Below are 24,541 nucleotides of genomic sequence, written 5' to 3'. Positions count from 1 at the left end.
TTTCAATCCTGGTTCCACCCTGCCTTACAGCACTTCAGTTTCCCCTTTTCCTGTGGCTTTCTAACTCTGGTAACTTCTGCATTAGGGAATCCCAATCATGGAGCCAGATGGGGTCATATTCAAAACCAACCAATTTTTTCATTTACATGCATTTACCTTAAGGGACCAGGTTTGTCAGTAGTTCTGCCACGGGTTTCTCTGATTTCCAGGGACTTCTTTATAATGCATGCTGACTGCCAGGACCCCACCTTGAGACTTTGTGGGTCCCTATGTCTGAATGTGTCTGGGACTCTAAGTCACTGCCGTAAGTGATTCTGTGGTCAGTGACCATGGAAGGAGGTGCCTGGGCTGGAACACTGTCACTGTGTGTGTCTCTTAAACTGCGCAGGCTCGAGCAGGGGGAAGGGACCGGACTGGCAGGTCTACACAGCTCTTCTACCTTTTTATTCTTGTTTTGTTTTGTTTTTTCTTTGATTCAGCATTTTTGGAGTCTTTCTTTAGTCTCTGTTGTCCTTCAGAGTTCCAAGTGAGTTGAATTCCAATTTAGTTGTCTCTAAGGGGAAATGTTCCTAGGGATGTCTTATGCCACAGTCTTGGTGACAAGACCCCTCTTACTCCTTTGAACTTCTTTTTTGTCCTTATTTGCCATCTGTATATCTTATTTGGTGATGATTCCATTCAAATATTTTGCCCATCTTTTTTTAAAAAAAATTTTTATTAGAGAAGTTGTGAGTTTACAGAACAATCATGCATAAAATACAGAGTTCCCATACAACACCCCACCACCAACACTTGCATTGGTGTGGAAAATTTGTTACAATTGATGATGACTTTTTTTGTAATTCTGCTATTTTTCTAACAGTAGCTACATTTGTTGCAATTGATGAAAGATTGTTAAAGTAGTACTATTACAATTGTCCATAGTTTACATAGGGATATTTTCCCCCATATTCCCTACTTATTATTTTTTTATGCATGTCTTTCTTTTATTATTCATCTACCCATACACTGGATAAAGGGGGTGTCAGTCACAAGGATTTTATAATCACATGGTCACATGATAAAAACTATTTGTTTATACAATTATTATCAAAGATTAAGTCTACTGGATTACAGTGCAACAATTTCAGGTATTTCCTTCTGGCTATTCTGACCCACTATAAACTAAAAAGAAATATCTGTATAATGAGTCAGTAGTCATAATCATTTATCAAATCCTAATTTCTCAGTTATGCCTCTTCCATTTCATTTGATCATTCTGTCAATCTTTAGGAATATCTGGACAATGCCCATTTTAGATTTTTCATGCTGGAGAGAGATGTCAGTCTTATGGGGTTGAGGAAGGGAACTGGTTGATGTTCTTGGAGAGACTGGTACCTCTGGGTTTCAGGGTTTATCTGGCATAGGAAAAATATGGAGGACTTAAGTTTCTGAAAAAATAAGTTTACTAAGTAATACATTCATAGAGTCTTAGATAGAGCCCAGCTTCAGGGTTTTCAGAAATACTGTTGGTTGGAGCTTAGCATACTGTTATTGTCCAACTTTTTTTGTGTTTTTGTTTTCTTGTTAATGTTTGAGAGTTTTGTATCCTTCTGGATACAAGTTCTTTATCAGATATATGATTTGCAAATATTTTCTGTCAGTCTGTGGGTCATCTTTTCATCTTCATAACAGTCTATTTTGGAGAGCAGAGTCCTTAATTTTTATTAAATCCAATTTATCAGTTTGTTCTTTTTGGACTGGGCTTTTGGTACCATATCTAAGAAGTCTTTGCTTAATCCAAAATCACAGATTTGCTCCTATTTTTTACTTCTAGTAATTTTATAATTTTAGGTGTTATACAATCCATTTTGAATTAATTTTTGTATATGGTGAGAAGTAAAGATCTGACATTTTGTTGCTTTTGTTGTTTTGCTTTACTTTGGTTAGGTTTTTGTGTATATGGATATATAATTGTTTACTAGAATTCACCAGTGAACTCATCTGGACCTGTAGTTTACTTTGTGGAAATGTTTAAATAAAAATGCAACTACTTTAACAAATACAGGGCTACTTCTTCCTCAGTGACCTTTACTAGTTTCTGTCTTTCAAGGAATTTGTCCATTTCATCTAAGTAGGTGATAACTCTGATTAGATAATTTCCATGGAGGTGTGGCCCTGCCCATTTAGCATGGGCCTTGATTAGTTTACTACAGCCCTATATAAGAGCTCAGACAGAAGGAGCTTGCACCTACAGCTTACAGAGACATTTTGGAGAACGCAACCTAGTAGCAAGCTGACACCTAGAGAGGAACATCCCAGGAGAAAGCCATTTTGAAACCAGAACTCCAGAGCAGACACCAGCCATGTGACTTTGCAGCTAACAGAGGTTTTCCGGATGCCATTGGCCATCCTTCAGTGAAGGTACCCTATTGCTGATGCATTACTTTGGACACTTTATGGCCTTAAGACTGTAACTTTGTAACCAAATAAAACCCCTTTTTAAAAGCCAATCCATTTCTGGTGTTTCACAAAACAGCAATTAGCAAACCCTGGAACAATGTGTTATTTATCTTCCAAATATTTGAGGGAATTTTCCAGATATCTATCTTTCTGTTATTGAGCTATAATATAATTTCATTGTGGTTAGAGAATATAACTTCTGTGGTTTGAATCTTTTTAAACGCATCAAGGCTTGTTTAATGGCCAAGAATATGGGTGTATCTTGCTAAATGTTCATGTGCACTCAAAAAAGAGCATGTATTCTGATGTTTTGTGGTAGAGTATCTTATAGATGTCAATTAGGTCAGGTTTGTCAATGAGGCTGTTAACTTCTTCTATATCCTTATATCCATATTCTTACTGATTTTCTATCTACTTATTCTATCAACTATTGAGAGAGAGGTATGGAAATCTCCAATATAATTGTGGTTTGTCTATTTTTCCTTACAGTTTTATCAGTTTTTACTTCATATAGTTGAAGTTCTGAAAATAGATACATAAACATTTAGAATTGTTATGTACTCTTAATGAATTTACCCCTTTATCATTATGAAATACACTTCTTTATCCTTGGTAATATTAAGTGCTCAGAAATCTACTTTGTCTGATGTTAATGCAGCTACTCTAGATTTCTTTTTTTTTTTTTAATTTTTTATTAGAGAAGTTGTGGGTTTACTGAACAATCATGCATAAAATATAGGATTCCCATACACTACCACACCATCAACGCCTTGCATGGTTGTGGAACATTTGTTACAACTAATGATAGCACTTTTTTGTATTTGTACTATATTTTTAACAGTAGTTACTTTTGTTACAATTGAAAGATTATTAAAATAGTAGTATTAACTATCATCCATGGTTTACATTAGCTGTATTTTTCCCCATATACTTCTCCATTATTAACACCATATATTACTGTCATACATATAAGTCATGAAAGAACATTCTTAGACTTGTACTATTAACAACAGTCTATTATCTACAATAAGGTTCACTGTGTTATACAGTCCTATGTTTTATCATTTAATTTTTATTCTGGTAACATATGTGACCTGAAATTTCCCCCTTTAACCACATTCACCTATATAATTCAGTGCTGTTAATTACGTTCACAATAATGTGCTGCCATCACCACCATCCATTTCTAACTCTTTACAATCAACTGAAATAGAAATTCTGTACAAACTAAGCATCAACTCCCCATTCTCTTACCCCAATCTAACTACTAGTAACCTATATTTTAGATTCTAACTCTAGTAGTTGGCTTATTCTAATTAATTCGTATCAGCGAGATACAATATTTGTCCTTTTGTGTCTGGCTTATTTCACTCAGCATAATGTCCTCAAGTTTCCTTCATGTTATCACAAGCATCAGGACCTCATTCCTTTTTATGACTAATAATCCAATGTTCCATTCATACCCATTGTCAGGAAATACGCTGCCTTGTTCTTGTCCAATTGTATTCTGACTCTTATAGGTATTAAAGAGTAGAGTTGTGTATTGAGGATACAGTACTATTGGGTATTGCATGTACCCTCTTTGTTACCCTTACTCATAATCTTCATTTCTTCACACTACTCCAAGCCACTCTCTCCTGTCTATTCCTTTCAACCTGCAGAACTCCCTTTGGTAATTCATGTAAGGCAGCTCTTTTGTTGACAAACTCTCTCATCCAGCGTGGTTTTCATCTTAGACATTGTAGTTTTTATCTCTAGGAGTCCTATTGGTTTTTTTTATAGTCATTCATCTCTCTACTTAATATCTTTCCTTTGGGTTCTTTCACATAGGGAATGTGTTATAGTAAAAGTTTAAGTGTACTTGTCTTTCAATTCTATCATCTATGTGCTTTCTAAATTGATTTTGATGGATTGATTTTTCTTCTTATTATGGGTCATATTTTCCTGATTCTTTGCATGTCTGGTATTTTTTATTGGGTGCTAGACATTGTGTATTTTATGTTGTTTGATGCTGCAAATTTTTGCATTACTGTAAATATTCTTCAGCTGTGTTCTGGGATATGGTTAAATCTCTTAAAAAGATCTTGCAGTTAATACTTTTAGGCAGAATCTGAGCAGAATTTAGTCTAGGGAAGTTTTTTCTCCTATTACTTAGTCAAGATCCTTCTGAATACTCTCCATGATACCCCATAAATTTTGAGGTCTTTCCACTCCAGCTTGTGAGAATAGAACCTCAGAAAATGACATTTGAGCAACTACTGAGAATCTTATTCTGTTAATACAGAATTTTTACAAAATATTTGTAGTGTCTAGACATCTTATGTAACAATGGATTGGGTGTAGGCAAACAAAAGTCGGACTTTACCCATTTTTAAGGCATATGCTTCTTTCCCTTCTTGCCTCATATACACTTCCTTTGTGAGAAGAAATGAGCTTCCTGGAGGTAGGAAGGGACCAGGCTCCCTGGTCAGGTTTCTCCCCAGGATTCCCTGTGGCCCTTTGCATCTGCATCAACTGTACTGCAGTCGTAATTGAATGCCAGGCGCATCACTTTACAGGCAGTCCTATTTATAGCAGTCACCAAACTTGCTGGTCAGAAATACTTAGTGCCTAAAATACCCTTACTAAATCCCAGTTTCTTCTACCTGCCTCTCCTCAACATGGAATGATATTCAAGTGGTGTAGCATCTCCTTTACCTCTGCCAATGCTTTTGATCAGTAGTTTTATTGACATTTTGGGTAGCATAATTCTTTTTTGTGTAGGACTATGTTACGGGTTGACTTGTGTCTCCCCAAAACATATGATGAAGTCCTGACCCCTGGTACTGTGAATAAGACTTTATTTGGAAATACAGTCATTGCAAATGAAATTGGTAAATTAAAAATGAGATCATGCTGGAGTAGGGTGGGCCTTAATCCAATAAGACTGGTGTCCTTAAAAATTAGGGAAATTTGGATACAGATATAGACAAACACAGAGAGATAAGATGGCCATGTGATATGGGAGCAGAGATTGAGTTATGTCATAAACCAAGGAATGCCAAGGATTTCCAGCCACCCCTAAGGCCAAGAGAGAGGAATGGAACAGATCATACCCTACAGACTTCAGAGGCAGTATGGCCTTGCTGACACCTTGACTTCTAGCCTCCAGCACTTTATGTTGTTTTAAGCCATTCATTTTGTGTCACTTTGTTGTGGCAGCCCCAGAAAACTAAGACAGGCTTTTATTGCTGTCTTCCAGGCATTAAATGCCAGTAGTAGCCCTAATCATTCTTACAAACAAAAAAAGCCCCCACATATTTCTAAATACCACTAGCAGAAATACCACTCCTACTCCAGTTGAGCATCACCCACATTATGATACTTTTCATCTTAAAAGGATTGCTGTTGTGCCAAACAGCCAAACAGTTCTTAAATTCTTAAATGTTCTTGCCCAGACCTTTTTTTCCTATGTGTATATATATATATATTTTAATTAAATTCAGTTTTATTGAGGTATATTCACATACCATACAGTCATCCAGGGTGTACAATCAACTGTTCACAGTACCATCATATAGTTGTACATTCATCACCCCAATCTATTTTTGAACATTGTCCTTACATAAGAGAGAATCAGACTAAGAATAAAAAATAAAAGTGAAAATGAACACCCAAATCATCCCCCCATCCCACCCTATTCTTCATTTAGTTTTTGTCTCCATTTTTCTACTCATCCATCCGTACACTAGATAAAGGGAGTGTGATCCACAAGGTTTTCACAATCACACTGTCACCCCCTTAATCTACATTGTTATACAATTGTCTTCAGGAGTCCAGACTACTGGGTTGGAGTTTGATAGTTTCAGGTATTTATTTCTAGTTATTCCAATACCTTAAAATCTAAGAGGTGCTATCTACATAGTGCATAAGAATGTCCACCACAGTGACCTCTAGACTCCATTTGGAATCTCTCAGCCATTGAAACTTTATTTCATTTCATTTTGCATCCCTCTTTTGGTCGAGAAGATGTTCCCAATCCCACGATGCTTGATCCAGGCTCATCCCTGGGAGTCATAGCCTGCTTTGCCAGGGAGATTTACACCCCTGGGAGTCAGGTCCCACATAGGGTTGCCCAGATTTTGAGTGGAGTGTATGTGTGTGTCCCCGTAAGCAGGAATTGGGGAGGAGTCATAGCCTCAATTGCTTCTCTCTCTGAGATTTGTGGAGAGATCTCAAAAAGAGCAATAATGGTCACAATAAATAGTTATGGCTTACCGGAGAAGAAGCTGTAATGTCAGTCACAGATGAGACAATCCTCCTAAAGAAGCAAAGAAGCAATTCGTCCTTAATCAGCACCATTTCCATTCTTAAGAAGACCCACTAATCGGCCATTACTGTACAATCCCCCTCTTCCTTGCCCTACTACAAAGGTGAGTAGTCCTCATGGTTTGTTAGCTCTTGGTTTTGGTTGAAACCTAGGGCCTCCTGGAATGAGAGTGCTCTCAGACTGGGGTGTCATCCATTAATTTTTAGTAAACAAAAGTAGTGGTTGCAGAGATGAGAAATACATTCAAAGACAGAAAAAAAAATCATTGTGCCTTGTTCAGTATGTAGAAGAATGTGGGTTAACCCCCCCCTCCACTTTTCTGGAATTCAGAAGGAAAAAAAAAAGCCACCACCTTGTTGGGCACAGCTTATACTAACTTTTGGATAAGTTAAGGGGAGTATTTGTTATTGCAACTCAAGGTAGAGGCAGAGATCACTTTGTATGAAAAGACACAGAGACATGATGAAAGGAAAGTCATCTTAGCAGTGCACAAGGTTTGGTTGCTTTATAGATGCTCCATCTGCAGGATCCAAATCCCGTCCAACTTAAATGGAGCCTGCAGGATCCAAAGTTCATGCAACTGAATAGGACTTTGTAGAACCACATGAGTAATATCAGGTACTAGAAGCTGAGGTGATAAGCCTGTCAGTAATAGACTCAAATGCGGTAAAGAGCGTGTCCAAAGAGACCAGCTTGGTTTCCAGTGACTGTGCAGGATCTGTGTCTGCTAGTCCTGGGAGCTACAATAATAACATTCCTACCCACCAAGGACCTGGAGGGGGCACACTAGAGTAGTAGAGCCACTCCTGAATAACCGTCTCACACAGGGCTCTGTAACAGCTGGAAGACATGATTGGGTCCTGACATAGAGAACTGTTTTCACATCAGTCTGTGCTCCACCTGTGTGTTTGGATGGCTGGACAGATGTTTCAGAAAAGCAATACTGCAGTAGAGCAAGAACTCTAGCCTGTGTCTTTCTGACACTAAAATCTGCTTCCTCTGTGCTACATCATTTACAACCCCACCTCCACCCTCCAAGACTGAATATAGTTTAGGTCGTAGTACAGAAAATACTCATGGAGTGACACAAAAACCTGGGAAATAGGAAATATCCAGTTTGTCGTCATGGCTACATAGCAAGTTCAAACCAAAGTGCTTTGGCTTTTGTGCCTGATACTTGTGGGGCCAGCCAGTCCATGAGCAGGAACATTCAAAGAGCAATGTGTCCTCAAGAATCAGAAATAAGGCACCATCCTTTGTCCTGGTGTTTGAGTTCAGCATGGGCACACAGAGCAGCAAGGGGGCCAACATGAATATTCTGAATCAGACCCAATATAGTGGAGGTCACCTAATACTGGGCTTGGTGCCCAAGCATCTGGGTTTTAGCTTGGTCTCTGTCACTTACTAGCTCAAAAAGTTAATTAAGTGCTCTAGGCCTTTGAGTCTGATCCCTTCTGTAGAATGGAATCATAATCCCTCTTTGGATTTCTACATGAAGTTGTTATGAAAATCAAATGATACTTTTTAAACTGAAAGTGCTGTGTCAAGTTGGGGGCAAAGTAGGGTCAGGTAAAGGGTTTCTATCCCAGGTGACTATATCCATTAATAAGCAAGAGAGGTTTAAAGTGGACAATCTGAAGTGAATACAATGTCCCTTTTTAGCTGTGAAGTACATGGTCAGTGAATATAGCAACAGCACCTAGATTTAGAGGTGAGTCATATAACAACGACTGGCCATTTGGAGAAGTCTACGTTGAGCCTTGGCCCCACCACACAGTCACCTGTTGTGTAACTATAGGCAAGTTATCTGATCTCTCTATACTTCTGTTTTGTCATCTGTTAAATGGGGATAATCCAATAATATTCTCATTGGGGGAAGGGGAAGATTATTGTCTTGAAACAGTTGACCCTGCCGTCAGCAAATTTATCAAGAGAAAAAGAGCCTTTATAGGTACTTTATATCAGTGGTTCTCAAACTTGAATGTACATATGAATCTCCTGACCATTTTGTTAAAATGCAGATTCTGATGGAGTGGGGCCCAATTTTGCATTTCTAGCAAGCTCCCAGTTGAGGCTGATGCTGCTTTTCCATAAACACATTTTGAGCAACAAACTCTACATCACAATGCTTAATGTCATCCACTTCTAAGTGTCCTGGGGTCATTTTCTAAAAAAAAAAAAGGAAAAGACACAAAACTTTGATCAGACCCTGCCTCTATTGACTTTAGTTCTGGAAATTCTAGACTTTTTGAGCTATAGGCTACCATAGACTTAGGGACTAAATAATTTAATACCCCCATCTCACACATGAGGGAAAGAAAAACCCGAGAGTGGAGAAGTACATTGTATAAGGTCACAGAGTAACAGATCTGGGATCAGCAGCTAGGTTTCCCAACTCCCAATCCTTGCACTTACCTAGAATACAGTAAGAGAGGACACAGTCTTAACCCAACACCCACTAAACATGCATCCTGATTAAAGAAGTATGTTGAACAGGGGCATAATGATGTTTGGACTTGGGAGAGAAGCCAGTAGAGATATCATCCTTCCCTCTCATACATGGTGCTCTTCTGAACGTTTCCAAAGGAACAAAAGGAGATGACTCGTTTACGTTTTGTCAACGTCCTGGAATTTAAGCAAGACTTTATTCAAAAGCAATCCAGGCCATCTCCACCTCTGAAATTTATTTTCTGTCTTGGAAATTTAAAAAAACACTCAGCCAGGATTCAGAGCCTGTCATTGTTTGGCTTTGGGATCTTTGAATCTCAGGCTTCTGGTTCTTACTCTTTAAAAGAAGGGGCCCTTCAGGAGAACACAGAGGCATTGGAGTGCTTCTTGAAGAGCAGGTAGTACGGAGTGACAGACAACTCCCACTGCTCATGAGACAGCCAGCTCAGAGGGGCATTTCTCCCTACCCAAGACTAACCACTCCAGCTTTCTGGGAATGTGCTATTAATGTTCCTGTCACTGCACTGCAGCCCAGTAGGGGCTTTTTGGCTCCATCTCACCACATATGTTATCTTCAAAGTATCTGCTCCCAAAAAGGGTTGTAACTCAAGGGAATCTCTTCACAGATTCATGTCTGCCTTTAAAACAAGGAGCTCTCAAAGTTGTCAAATCAGGGAAGCAGATGATTTCTCTCTTCTGGGGTACATTTTCCCTTTGGGTTTGTGTTTGTGTTGGTTTCTCTGGGAGGACTCTTCCCCTTTTACATTCATAGGTTTGGTTGTTGCATGTTGAAACCAACTCTGCATCTGGGAAAGAGGCTTTTTCAAGGTATGCAGCTTAGTGAGGTTCAGGTTGACTGCACGGGGAGGGAAACAGGCAGGCAGAAGGTGGGGGAGGAAAACATGATGCACAGCTCAATGTACACAGCATGTAGCATGAGTCAAACACTTTTGCTGGTTGCCATAGGAATGAGAAGACTTTTGATTTTAAATCATAGTTCCTCTGGAGCGATGTTAAAAATGAGATGGTGAATTCTTGCTGTTTACTGCTAACAGTCTTTAAATCAGGGGCTTAAAAAATACATAGCCCAAATGTTTACCCTGTCAAAGAAGGTTACGCTAACCTGAAAATGTCATTCCCAAGGCTCTAGCAGCTAAAGAACATGGACTTTTCCCAATTACTTTGGGCCCCACAACTCCCAAGCTAGAGAAACATGAGGTTCTGTTATTTTTTCCTCCCCAGGAGGGATTTTGAAACACACAGAAGAGCATGTGACTGGTGGTAACTCATTCAAGGCAATTATTAAATGGTTAGGGAAGAATATTTAAAAATCAAACCATTGGTTTGATACCAACAGCTCTTGAAACAGTTTTAAAGATTATTTGTTTAAAATGTTGTGACACTCCCTCTGAATTTATTTTTTCCCATCAGTTAGCCCTCTAATCCTTTTCATTGGTAATTCAAAGCTCTGGCATGAGAGCACCAATCTTGAATTTCAGCACTGAACACAGCATCCAATTTAATTAGTGTCTGCCTCTCTTTCCTTCCACTGCCAACTAGATGTTTTTCATGTAAGTTGGAAAGCTCTAGAGAAACTAAGCACAATAAAGGTTGAGCACCTTACATAGAACTTTCCAGGTGGCATGCCAAAATGTCTCTTCCTCAGGACATGGATGGCTGAGGCCCTGGAGCTGATCGTCCCTGAGCCCTTCTGAGAAACCTGATCATTTTCCATGTGTGCCTTAACATGAAGTGGTTGGGAGAGTCTAAGTTCAGCTAACACAATGTAATCTCCTTGAGGAGAGGAGTCGGTGTCATTTATTGCTGTGTTCCCAGCATAAGCACCATTCCTGGCACATCGCGAGGGATGTACAATTATCTACCAACTGAATGACCATGAATCAATGAAGAGCAACTGAATGTTTAGATCGGGCAACAACTGTGGACTGAACCCTGGAAGAATAGAAACCTCTGTTTGACGTTGTTATCCAAAGTGTTTATAAAGTGCCTGCTTTGTGCAGGCATTTACATATATTATCTCATTTAATTTGACAGAGGAAAGACAAGATTGACATATGAAAAATAACTGCCAAAATTCTGTTATAGATTCTAAGTAAATATTGCTGTAAATATCTTTCCAGAAAGCCGGATATTAAAGAGAATGGCAAGTGCCCTTTTGGTGGCAATACCTTGGCATAGGCCCTCGATGCTCCCCCACTTTACATGGCTCTCTAGGAGAAAAGAAGAAAGCACATGTTGATGAGCATCCTGAGTGGGAAAATAGTTGTAACTAACGCTCCTTGGGAACCTATTATGAGCCAAGCTCCATTCTAGATGCTTTCCACATATTGATTCATTCAGTCCTCATGTATACATAATTAACTACAATAGAAGTTAGAAATATAGGCAAAATACTCTGGGATACCAGAGGACAAGGAGCTTATGGAGGTAATATTTCAACTGATAGGAAAAGGATGGGTTGAGGTGGATGGGTGGGGTGGCTCACTTCCATAGCCCCTTGCATATGTAAGCTGTTCAAAAACTACTTTTAAATGATATCTAACCTAAAATACTACCTATGTGCCAGGTTCTGTGTTGTCTTCATAGATTATCTCATTTGGCCCTTGCTTTTGTTCCTTTTCTCCAAAAAGGGAAACTGAGGCTTAGAGAGGATACATGACTTATTCAGGGTTGCTCAACTAGTAAGCAGCCAAGGCAGGATTCCCCAAACCTGTATTTTTGACTCCTTTATTGCATTGCCTCCTGAATGACTGGATAAACTCTACGGTGGTTCTCATTACACAGCAATGAATATTGCAAGGTTAAGTGTGATGGAAGTTTTTTTCTTTTCACTTATTAATTAAGCTTGTGAGAAATTAAAATTCAGTGACATACCAATGAGATTCTCTTTGTTTCAGAAGCAAATCCCTATCTACCCTTGCTTCCTTTTATGAGTGTCATGCAAGGGTTCGGTCCTCTGTTATTTTCAATCCTCTGGCAGCAGCAAATGCTGATTTTGAAACCTGGTACCCATGAGATGATGCTCCCCAGCCCCTTCAGGTGACAGATCCTAAAGGCATTTAACTCTGAACAACAAATCAAACCAGAGACTGTGTCATGCATAATAATAATGTTATGAAAGATGTGCATCAAATGCTCTTGCACATATGCATAAGTAAAACATTAAAATTAATATTTCAGCATACAGACTTCGCTGTAGAATTAGTCAGGATATTCAAAATCTAAAAGGAATGAAATAGTTACTAAAGTCCCTTGACTTGCTATTTTGGTATAACTCTCTCTCTGAGGGATCTCACTGCTATATTCAATCAAATTTTCCTAATGGACTTTGGAAGTTCAGAGACCATATCTTCTGTATAATGGCTATAAAATTTGTGACTCTCAGAGGTTATTACTCTTTTTTGTCTTTGGATATTTCCAGATTGCTATCTGTATTTTTAGGAATGTTAGGAAAATGCAGTTGAGCTTGTGATTAATTTGTCAGCCCCCTCCAGGAGAGATGAATATAAACTACACACACACACACGAAGAATTGAGTGCAATGTAATTTTTCTTGAAAGAGAGAATGAAGTCGAACATCATTATTATATATCCTAAAATTAATGCAAAAGAAGATATGACTATCAACACATTTCTCCATCATTAGGTGGCCATTTTCATGTCTACTTATTTAGGGATTTAAGAGTTACAGATGTTGAGAATTCCTTGGAGATTCCTCATTTCCCTACTTAACATTTCCTCATTTATGTATTTCCAGATCAATTTTCTAAACACTGAGATGGAAATAAAATTTATGACTATCCTTTCTGCTAAGCAAAGAGATTTCCATATTATAAGCAAGATAAAACTTCTTAGAATCCAGTTGGCAGAAGGGTAGGATAATGTCTTAAACTCTTGTTCTTCACTCTTTGAAGTGAATTGTCTACAAAATATTAACAGAGGAGACAGGATATTTGCAGAAATGAGCAGCAAGTTGAGCCAAAGGTCTCACTGAGCCTTGGTCTTAGCTTCTCCATATTGGCAAATGCCCCTCTCCTCCAGGGTGGCTCTCTCCAGTGCCATTTCAAGATCAGAAGAGGGGTGTGTGATTTTGTGATAGAACGTTTTCCTACTAACCAAGGCCAGGCCAAGGGGAAACTCCTCTGAGTTTTTGAATAGGATTTGGGAATCTGCCTCTAGAATTTTAGGGCAGCTTAAGAAATTGAGAAGTGTACAGCTTTAGTGCCCTTTACTACCAACTGAACACCTGGGACCTTGTACATAGGTACATGACTGTAGACATACATAGAATAAAATTAATCTACTCCCACACAGAGACTTTTTCCCTCATTCCACATTCCCAATTCCCCAGTCTCCTTTAGCTTTCCAACTATCATCAAAATCTTCCCCCAAGAAAAGATTGGAAATTCATTTATATAAAAGTAAAAATAACGGATGATGGCTTAAAGTGTTCCTCTCTCAGGGAGATTTTGATATGAATGGAGCTAAAATAAAATGTTTGCAGTACCCCTACCATGTAATGCCAGGCTTTCATAAGCAAGGGAAGGAGAGATTTCTTTTGAGTGAGGGGCTAGGAAGAAAGAGAATAACTTTCCAACCAAAGAGGAACTACTGCTATTGAAATATTTCTAATCTGGGGTCAACTATTTGCAGAACTAACTAAATTAATACTGTTTTCTATATATGTTTAGCAAGCTAGCATTTAACCAAGATCCTTAGTCTAGGAACCAGGCCAAGGGATCCTAAAGGTCAACACATGAGAACTCCTGATATTTAAAAGTTAAAGTTTGTTAGGTGTTTTAGCTAAACAAAATTGCCTTTTCTAGTATAAAGAAAAATTTACCCAAGATTTCTTACAGGTAGAAAGCAGAACTTCATGAAGTCCAACACAAATGTAAATGGCCTTCTATTCTAAAGGATTCTGGAATATAATAAGGCAATTAAACATATAAAATTAATCATAAAATTGTAAATAGCAAGAACCTCTTTATATCTTAGAAAATATAATAAGCCCAGACTGATTCCAATGGAAGGCAATTGGATGATGTAAAAGGAGCAAGCTGTCTACTTATGAATCACGTGACCTTCCCTCTCAGAATAAATATTTATACCCCAAAGATACAAGATAAAAGATTCAAGCCATTTCTAGAATCCATCTTGAAATATGCCTCCATTTTGAATTAATAATATACAACTTCCTTTTGTATATGTAATGTACACACATCCTCTTACTACCAAATTGAAAACAGAAAAATATACATCTCATGTATCTTCTAGTAATTCTAGATGATTTGTTCCAGCCTTAGGATTCTAAACTTTCATATTGTAATGCCATCTATATAAAGGATTTGACTCTACTTTGGCATTTATAACTCATTTTTAAAAAAATTTCTAGATCACTAAAGATCTGTTGACACCATCTGAGATGAGTTAATTTTTTCAGAGCTGATGTCTAGAGGTTGTCTTAGTTTGAATTGCTCAGGGCTGCATAAGTGTTCGTCTGAATACTTTGTCAAACCTTGCCTTCTTCTTCATGCGGTTCTATTATATCTCAGAACAATGGATCACGGTAAATGTTGCTTTTGAACAGAGTAAAGTTATAAAACTATTCAGATTTTGACATTGGCTTCTGAGCATTTCAATGCTTCTCTGCATTTAAAAATATTTTTTTCACACAGGTATTCCTGTTTGTAATCTATAGCGATGTTCTCCAAAGAGTAAAGTCATTTTTTTTGAAAATCTATTTCAGAAGCTGATTATCTTACGTTAAGAACCCAGTGATTAATTACTTAGTAAAATCAAGAGCCTTTCTGCAAGTTAATGATCATCCCCTTCCCGAATACATTTTTCTCTGAGTTGAAATTTCCCCCTTAGAGTTTTCTTAAATCAAGCCCCTTTTCTATTAAATACTTTGAATGATAACTTTTAATTCCCCTTTCTTGGTCCACTGTCCAGAAATACTGACTTCCAAACTTCCCCAGGAAACAAATCTTTTTTTTTTTTCAAATTTCAAATTTAGCATCTCCTTCTTCAATCACACATTCATCTATGTTCACTTTCATGTTTGGTATTTGTCAGCACAGTAGAGGAGCACATATGCTCGCTCTCTCTCTCTCTCTCTCTCTCTCTCTCTCTCTCTCTCTCTCTCTCCTGTGAGTCACTACAATTTCAGTAGAATAACAGTAGAGTTCAGAACCTGTCGCCCACACCTTACCGTAAGCTAAAGGAACCAGAGACACTTGTAAATGTCAAGTGTTCAGTATGTCCCGAATGGGGGCTGAACAGAAATGTCACCTTAGAGAAGTAAGTACTTGGGTCTGGGCAAAGCTTTGAGTATTTGGAGTCCAAATTTGACTTTCACCATATAGGTATATGGTTTGCGGTTTCAGCGTCTTCTTTCATCAGGGCTTAACTCTCTGCAGCATCAGCTTGGTGCCTGATATGCTCTGATCGGTTGGGACAACAGCAAGAGATTTTCAGGTTTGTCTCAAGGGCAACCAGCAGAACCATGTGGAAGTGGAATGCCTACAGCCTCAAGTTGTTGGAATGGTCTTCCTTCCAAGTCTTCTCAAATGTAGTTTCTCTTTTCATAACAATCCAACAAGCCACCTTACTTCTTACCAACTCTGCTTGGGAGGCAAAGGGTGCAAGGGGGATGCAAAACCCCCCACAGGGCTTGTATTTGTCTATCATCATGCCCGTCATGAGCAGATCTCAAAGTACTGTGTCTAAAAGTCCTTGCTGAGGTTTAGTGGAGAGGATATCAAACCAGCATAACCTCCAGACATTAGCACTTGGTACCTAACAAACTTCCTTTTGTTGTTGGGATTACATTCAGGTGGGGAGGAATGTATTTAGGCAAATTGGCATGACTGGGGCTGGAGCCCTGACCAAGCCGGCAGGGGCAGGAAAAGGAAGAAAGCCCAGGGAAGAAGGAAGCAGTGAACTCAATCAGTCTTACTGTATTTCACTCCAAAATACAGCTCCCAATTATAATTACCCACCTTGTTTTGCAGCTCAAAATAAAAGTTGGTGTTGCACCAAACCCTACTGGAGCAGCCGTCGTGATTAGAAAGTGCTCCACACCTTGGAGAGCTGAGGAGACATAAGAATCATTTTAAATGCAAATGAAATTGAGGGCGTAGCAAAGGGAACACATAAAAGACAGTTAAGCAAAACCTTTCCATTTTCTTAAATTAGCAGTCTAATGTGTTCTAAAGAGCAGTTCCACTCGGATCTCTATTTAGGGGCTGCATTTCATCACAATGTAAAATGCTCAGTGCTCTTGAATCGAGATTGAAGGGAAAATTATTCATTTGGACTTGCAGGCTCAGCAGCATTGCACAGCTTCATTTTATGCTCCGCGGTGTTCTGTTGAAAGGGGTCAACAAGTACTGGTGAGTATCTGCTAACTTCAGGACTCTTCCTTTCACGTATCTTCTTGGCTCTCTCTCCTTTACAGGGGGATATCTCCCAAAAGATCTGTTATAATGCGTCTTTCAAAATCCTGGGAAATTTTAGATAGCTCTTTCAGCTTCTTCCAGTGACTGATTCACAGAAGGGAAGAGAGTTATTTTCAGCCTAGATGCTGGTGGCTGATCTGTATATTAATTATAAGAAGGGGATGTTTAACATAACGCTAGCTAAAACAGTCTTTTCCCCCATAACCCCCATCCCTGACCACACTTGGCCAGCAAGTAGGGTTAGAATTGGTGGCCCCAAACAATCTCTAGAGAACATTCCCGTTATATTAACTGCTTAATCATTTCATATTCTATTCTGTTATAATTGAAAACCAAACTGGGGCTTGGGACTATAAAAAAACATTATGAAATCATAAATCCATTTTTTTAATGATGATGACACTTCTTTGCATAAGAGATGGGGGTGGGGAATGAATCTGCATGGTGGTTACCTGTAGATTTTAATGGATTTCTGCCAAAGTTTTACACTGGAAATTGGTAATTTTCTTCCTTCACAGAGGAAGGTACAGAGGCCGGGGTTGGCGTCACCTTCTGTTGCTAAGGTAACGAGCTCTGGCCGTTTTGTCTGATCAAGGAAGTCCAGTGGACAGTATGCATTATTCATCACCGTTCTAATCAAACAATCAACATTTTTTACTTTCACCGGGAATATTTAGAGAGATCAAAGACACTCTGGCTGAAACTGCTCTTGCTTTTACTGCCGACAGTTAACTCTTGTTTTTTTTGCAGTAAGTATAATTTGCTGTTGGGGAACCTTTGGGTATTCAAAAAGTTTCTTCTTTACCAGACTTGGTTTCTTAAACTGAAATACATACTGTTAGAAGGAGAAACCAATTGTATTCACCTTCTGAGCTTGATTTTATTGACTTTGTCTTGTTGATTCTTAAAAAAAAAAAAATAGAGATACTTCATTTGTGCAAGTAGCAGGGAAATGCTACATATGCTCAAAAGAAAAACCCAACAGGCTGAATGTTTTTTAATGAAGTGTATTAGCTTCCTGACAGGCTAGTGCATGATAATATTATGGTGATCATTGCAACACTGAAATAATTGTCACTGCTCTACAATCCACATTTCTTTCTCAAAAGCAGAACATGTCAGGTGCAGGCAGATGACTATCTGGTAGCACTTTATAACATATGCAGGAGAGAATTGCTGAAAAGGAAGGGATTCAAGGCATTTCTATAGCAAACATGTCAGCGTGTGTCATAAATGCAAGGCATCTATGAGTGGAGGCTCTGATTCCCAGGCGATTCTCACTGCTGGCAGGGAATCCGGAACTCCCTGGATCAATTGAGGATCGATACTCAGAAGGGCTGACACATAATGATGCCAATTATCAGAAAGAGCTTTTGAAAATTAATAGCTTATGAATTCAACAGTCTATTTTCCAGGCAATATACAGTAAAGAACGGTATGTTATCTGTCTTTAGTCAGGATTATCTGTTTTTCCTGGGTAGTATATTTTACTTTTAATGAATATTGGTTAAATGTTGCATTTTCTAATATGATAAGAAAGGTATGTCGAGGGATGACTTTAGAATTGGAAATGTTCAGATAATAGGCTATTATAATGGTTCATTCTTATTGCAAAATTTCAAACCATATATATATAGATATATATGCTTTAAAAATCTAATATTGTGGATTTTTTTCCTCTTTCATAGGTATCAAAGTGAATATTTATTCTCAAAACTCTGTGTTTAGAACATCAAGAATGGATTATCCAAAAATGGATTATTTTCTGGATGTTGAGTCTGCTCACAGACTCTTGGATATTGAGTCAGCTCAAAGATTCTTCTACAGTCAAGGAGCTCAAGGTAATAAAAACAAGAGAAAGAGAGGAAAATCCTCTCGTCTGCATGTTGGTTTCATATTAACAGTGCAGTACAGGCTTGAACAGATAATGCTGTGCTCCGGAGGTTCAGTAATCGGTATTTCTAAATTGATAGCCTCTACCAAACTGTTGCTAGAATTGAGGGAGGTGTATCATAGAATGAATAAATCCAAACTTCTTGGGTGTAGTTAAAAACAAAAGACAAGCCATTTACCCAATTTTTAGTATACATGCCCCTTAGGAAGCTATGTTAGTAAACAATGCCCCTCTCCCCTTATAACAAAAGCCTCTGCCTGAAAAGAATCAGGGATGCCTTTTCCTCAGGGAAATGTTGAGCTTGCAGCCACTGTACTTGATGAGAGCTAGGGCAACTTGATCCAGCTGTCTAAAATCCAGCCAGATTAGGTGCTCCTGAGTTCAGCATTGAGCTTCTATACCTGCCTTATGTATTTTTAGATGAATTCAGTTACTGCCCAGGGAATTAACAGTGCACATGAGAGGTAAAGGTCTTGTGGGGTTGGGCAGTAAGGAAATGCCTGGTGTGAAATGTGAAGTGTGGCAGCTTTGTGCATTTTTATTACATATTTCAACATGGTCAATTAGGCCACAGTTTGCTTGCTCTTTGTGCAATGGTACATTTAGAATGTTTTGCCACCACATTAGAGCAAGGAAAGAAGCTGGAGTGTTTTATGGGAACTGTTGCCTCTCGGGAGATTTTTCTTTGTACATATTTTCCCTTTGCATGGAACATTTAGAATGTTCAGCCAAAGCATTCTGATGATGGTCATGTCTCAAATGCACCTGATTCTAAGTAGATAAATGCCTCCTTTGCTTCTATTTTCCAGTGCATGATCAGGTCTTAAAGTTAAGAGGGATTGAACATTATCTGGTTGATTTGCTTGGGCCTGGGCCAGTGCACCTATCAGATCTTAAATTAGCAAAAGTGATACAATAGCTAATGCTCCTCATCTCTCTGGGTTTATGTAGTCGGCACGGCTACTCTGTCACTTAAAGAGACATACAGATATCATTGAAGCAGGAGAAGGTTGAGACTGACCAGCCTCCTCTAGGTCTGCAAGTAGCAAGATGACGCAGAAGGGGAAAGGGGGATGAGGCAAGCCTCAGTCCCATCACCGGTCTGGAGCTGAAACATAGCTACATCTGCCTGAGCTGCATCACCCTTGGCAGAGCCAAGAAGGGGAGCAGCAGCCAATTATAGATAATAAAGATTTCCACTTCCTCTTTCAGTAGGTAAAGGCTGTGAGCTCTGCGCTTACGCGGAAGGAAAGCAGGCAGAGTGTGGGAGGCTCCGAGGACGCAAGGCAGCCGGGTGATTGTCAGCAGATGGGGCTGGGGGTGGAGTGGTCAGAACTATCACCATCCATGGATGTGGTTGAGACACCAGAGCTGAAAAGACTAGAAAATGCACTGGAGGTGGAAGCATGAGCTACTGCTGTTTCCTGGTATCACGTTCCTTTTAGGGTAATCAGCCTTGGATGCAGGAGTGGTGGGGGCTCCCTAGAACTGCCCAGGCTTCCAGAATTAGACATCAGAAACCAGAAATCCAGGTGTGAGGCCTGGAAGTTTCCATTTTAAACTAGAACTCCAATGGTTGTTAGCCAGCCAGCATATTAGTCTAGGGATTTGCATTCCATCCAGACCAGTTTCTCTCCTTGCCCTCCAAAATAGGGACCCTTTCCTCAGCAATAGAAGCAGGATAACACACTGACTAAGGACCATGAAGCCTGACTGTCCAGGTTAAAATTGGAGTCTGCCAGTGTGAACTTGAGCAAATTAATGTCTTGGATCTTCAATTCCCTCCTCTGCAAAATGGAAACAATAATCTTGCCTAATTTATAAGGTATGAGTATTAATGAGGTATATTTTAATGTACTTAAAATAGTGCCTGTCACATAGAAAACCAATAAAATAAACATCCCAGTCAAGTAACTACCCCTCCTCTGAGATTTCAAAAGAAAGCCATTGCCTTGCAAACAAGAAATGTGGCCTGATGGGTGTTTTACCTCCTATTTCTAACAAATTAAATTAATTTTTTAATTTAAAAAAACCAGCAATTCTCTTCTTGTCCCATCACAACCTAACTCAGGCAAGAACCCCTTCCTTCCAGCACCTTCCTCAAGCCCCACCACCTAAAGTCCATCACCCCCCACATCTCCTTTCTAGAGCTCGGTTACCTCCATCACTTGGGGCTTGTCTCTGCATTGCACCAGCCTCCTCCATTTTCAGCTTTCATCCACCAGCTCAGATTTTCCAGGTTTTCTTGGATGATTAGCACCCAGCCTTATGGAAGGCTCCCAGCCAATGAATGGGCAGAGGCCTGAAGACCACAGCCTGCACCCCCTCCCTTTGTAATCCTCATGCACATGTTTTAGAGTCCAGTGGCAGGGCTCTGTGGACCTCTGCAGTCCACAGCCAACTCTTGAGAAAGGCATTTGGGGCAGTTAGGACTCCAAGCAACTGCTGAATCACATCACACAGACAGGCCTCTACTGGGGCAGCACAGCCCTGGCACAGTGACATTAGTCAGATTGAGTAGCCTTGACACCCTCTTCTAAAGAGAAAGTCTAATTGGGAATACAGTATGGAGTTGAGTGACTTAGAACTTGAGCTGTTCAGCTAACAAGGGGGAACTTGTTTAGCTAACATGAGTGTGTAATTTTTGCATTTTTTGAGTTGTCCATTCTCACTGCCCTGCAGATATTTCTATGGGCTGAGCAAGTGTTCTTACAGATGTAAATACTTCTGAAGGGGAAAGCAAGAGAATCTGGGTTTCTGTCATTTTCCATCCACATCAATTTATTTACAAATCCAGGTACTTCTTGGAAAACAAACTTTCTTTATTAATCATATGCAAAGTGTTTATCCAATGCAACAATACCAGTATTATAATGTTTTTGACCCCATCATAGTTTTTTTTTTTTCTCTGCCCCACTAAGTAGAGGGAATTTTTAGCTAGTTAAAGCAAGAGGAACCCAGGAGTGTGTGAAGAAGGAAAAAAGCAATCTATCATGCATGGGGCAGATCCCTCTGGAAGTCCTGGGGATTTTCGAAGATCAATCATCTGCTCCGCTGAATAAAGCAGCTTGTTATTTCCTCCCATCTCCATTTTCCTTGGTTTGACCCTGAGGTGAGGGAGATCAGCCCGCCTCTCTGGGGATCCTGCTTTAGAAAGCATAGTTTGTTTCGGAGAACAGAAAAACAGTCCACGCTCATCCTGTTCAGTCTTTGTGTCAGCGCAGGAGCCCCTCCCGATTACATCCCTGAGTGCTTTGTCAACAGTAAATCCTGCTAGCACAAAGGGGTGGCAATCTCCTTTTATTCAAAAGGAGAATCCTCTGCTAGGAGAAACACATGGGTTCAAAGATCAGTCCTCTTGACATCATGCAATTTGAGTTCACCCATCTTTCAGGTTTCTGACAATGACATCCCACACACTCAACTTTAGACTCTGTAATTTTGTATTGAATGATTGAACTGAGAGAGAAGTTATATTTGTAAAAGATCAGAAAATTAGTATTTTGGGATTTTCAGGTTTGAATGGACATTATAGATTCTCTTAAATTCCTCCCTAGAATCCTTGAGGACAGACCTAGGTCCTAGTGCTATATTTTAAGCAAGCCCCTGGGTTATTCTGATGAACCCTGAAGTTTGAGAACCACTGTTAGGGATCATGTAATCACTTGTTACACAGAGTATGGTCAGAACCCACAGCAGCAGCATCACTGGGGAGCTTGTGGAAGATGCAGGATTTCAGGCCCCACCCCAGACCTAAGAGAATCAGAATCTGAATTTTTAACAAAACCCTCAGGTAATTTATATTAAAGTTTGAGAAACCATGATTTAATTCCAGTGCACATTAGAAACACCCGGGTATCATTTATGAGCCCAAGTCTGGAGTGCCACCAATTAAATCAAATCTCTGGGATGAGCCCCACACAAGGGAATGTTTCAAACTGCTGCCCAGGTTATTCAGGTGTGCGGTCAGAGCTGAGAATTCCCAACCTCCATGTTATAGAAGAGGACGGTTTAGCACACTGAGCAGCTATTCTTGCCTGCATGTCTCCATTTAGGTCCTTCCCTTTAGATGAATCTAACCACTGGGAGGGATGCAAATGGACTTTGCAAAAACAGGAGTTTGTTGTCAGGGGCTTCACTTTTCATATTCACTGTATCCATTAATCCCCAAAGAAACCTTGGGAAATAGGAATAAGCCCATCTTGCAGATTAGATAACTGAAGGTTGATGAAGTGAACTTTCTTGAAAATGGCTATACATTTAGATAGCAGCAGAGCCAGGAGTTGAGTTCAAGTATGTCCACTCTCCTGGTTCCCTAGGGTGGCTGTAACAACGTGACACAGACTTAAAACAACAGAAATGTATCATCTCATAGTTCTGGAAGCTAGAAATTTGAAAATAAAGGGGTTGCAGGGCAGTGTTTGGAGGATTCTGGTGATGGCTTGCTAGCAATCCATGGTGTTCTTTGGCTTATGGCATGACTCAATCACTGCCTTCAGCACATGCCATTTTTTTTTCTCTGTCTGTCTCCAACTGACTGTGCCCAAATTTCCTTATAAGGACACCAGTCATATTGGATTAGGGCCCACCCTAATCCAGTTAGGCCTCATCTTAACTAATAATGTCTTTAAAGATCCTGTTTCCAAAAAGGATTACATTCACAAGACTGAGGGTTCAGACTTGAACATATCTTTTTGAAAGACACAATTCAAAAAGAGCTTTGAACAGACTCTAAAGCTCAAGTTCTTTGGTTTAATTAAGTACATTATACTGCTTGCTGGGCAGAGGCAACTTCTCAGCCAGTTATATTGGTAAAATCAACCCTGGGGTCAGTGAAGGTAACGTGGGTCACCAAATCACACTTGCAGAGATGGTGAAGCCAGCACTCAGAGAGGTTCAGCTACCTGCCTGAATCATACAGCTTATAACCAAATGGCGGAGACTAGAACCAGATCTCTTGCCTGCCATACCAATGCCCTTTCCACAGCACTGGGTTTCTTTTCTCAGAGACCCTCAATATCCTTGAGCATTTATATTATCTTCAAAAGGGAAAATACATTAAAAGGCAGCCAATTGAGTAAAATCACTAGGCAGTCCGATTTATGACTCCTGCTCACAAGTTCCCCTCTTTTATAATTTTAAGTAACTCTTGGCATTTAAACCAGGCATTGTAGTCATTGTTACTTCATCATAAAGCACCTTTTCTGCCTTCTACATTGTCTTGTTCAACAAAGGGAAATGACAGTTTTGACAACTGATGAATGTCAGGGAGAATGGCAAAGAGTCTCTTCAAGTTGTTATTGGAAATAGAGGGGAATTCATCTGAACTCCCTGTCTCTTCCATTTCTCCGTAAACCCCTTCCCACCTCCACCCTTTGCTCACCCTGTGAAATCTGTCAGAACAGCTGGCTTTTGTGTCTTTAGCTTCGAGTTGACATTAAATGTATTCTAAACCTCTGGGACTTCTTAACATGGCCCCAAGAGAAAAAGACAGTTGGTAGCACTCAATTAACTGCAAATTGTTGACAATAGTCACCAGCACAGAACGTGCTTAATGCAAGACCCAGCCCAAATGGCGCCTCCTCTGTGAAGCCTTGCCGACTTTTCCAGGTCTGTCTTCCACAGTCTCTTATGTATGCCTACATTACAGCAATCGTCACACGTGTTATCTGCCTCTGCCTCCACCACCTGCATGCCCTCATGTAGATGGCTTCACCTTGCTAAGCCTCAGGTTCCTCATCAAAATAGGTATAATATTAGCTGCAAATCACAGGGGTTTTTGAAAATTAAATGAGGTAGGCTGATAAAGTATTTAGAACATTATCTGTTATTCTTGACTAGTTATGGATACTATTGATTAATTATGGATACTGTTATTACTCAGTTGTTTATTACCTAACTTGATCATGGACATCTCCTTAAATACCATTTTCTTGGTGCCTAGTATTGTACTTGGTATAAAGT

The 24,541-nt window shown here is 39.5% G+C and overlaps 1 protein-coding gene across 5 annotated transcripts in view; it reads left to right on the top strand.

Annotated features, from left to right (window-relative positions):
- Positions 1-16,402: 16,402 nt before the first annotated feature.
- PHACTR1 (phosphatase and actin regulator 1) overlaps positions 16,403-24,541 on the top strand; it is a 581,688-nt gene continuing 573,549 nt past the window's right edge. Inside the window, exons 1-3 of one of the 5 annotated variants that reach the window (XM_037842144.1) lie at positions 16,403-16,617; positions 17,202-17,432; positions 18,372-18,524. In XM_037842144.1, the coding sequence (XP_037698072.1) occupies positions 18,422-18,524 (103 nt within the window). In that variant the 5' untranslated portion in view covers positions 16,403-16,617; positions 17,202-17,432; positions 18,372-18,421. Of the gene's footprint in view, positions 16,618-17,201; positions 17,433-17,990; positions 18,119-18,371; positions 18,525-24,541 lie in introns of those variants that run through there. The other 4 variants (XM_037842148.1, XM_037842145.1, XM_037842151.1 and 1 more) reach the window with 4 other exon arrangements.

The sequence above is a fragment of the Choloepus didactylus genome, chromosome 7 (genome assembly GCF_015220235.1).
Source record: "Choloepus didactylus isolate mChoDid1 chromosome 7, mChoDid1.pri, whole genome shotgun sequence".
NCBI classification, from domain to species: Eukaryota; Metazoa; Chordata; class Mammalia; order Pilosa; family Megalonychidae; genus Choloepus; species Choloepus didactylus.
The sequence above is the reverse complement of the archived record's forward strand: the minus strand, read 5'-3'. Positions and strand labels throughout refer to the sequence as shown.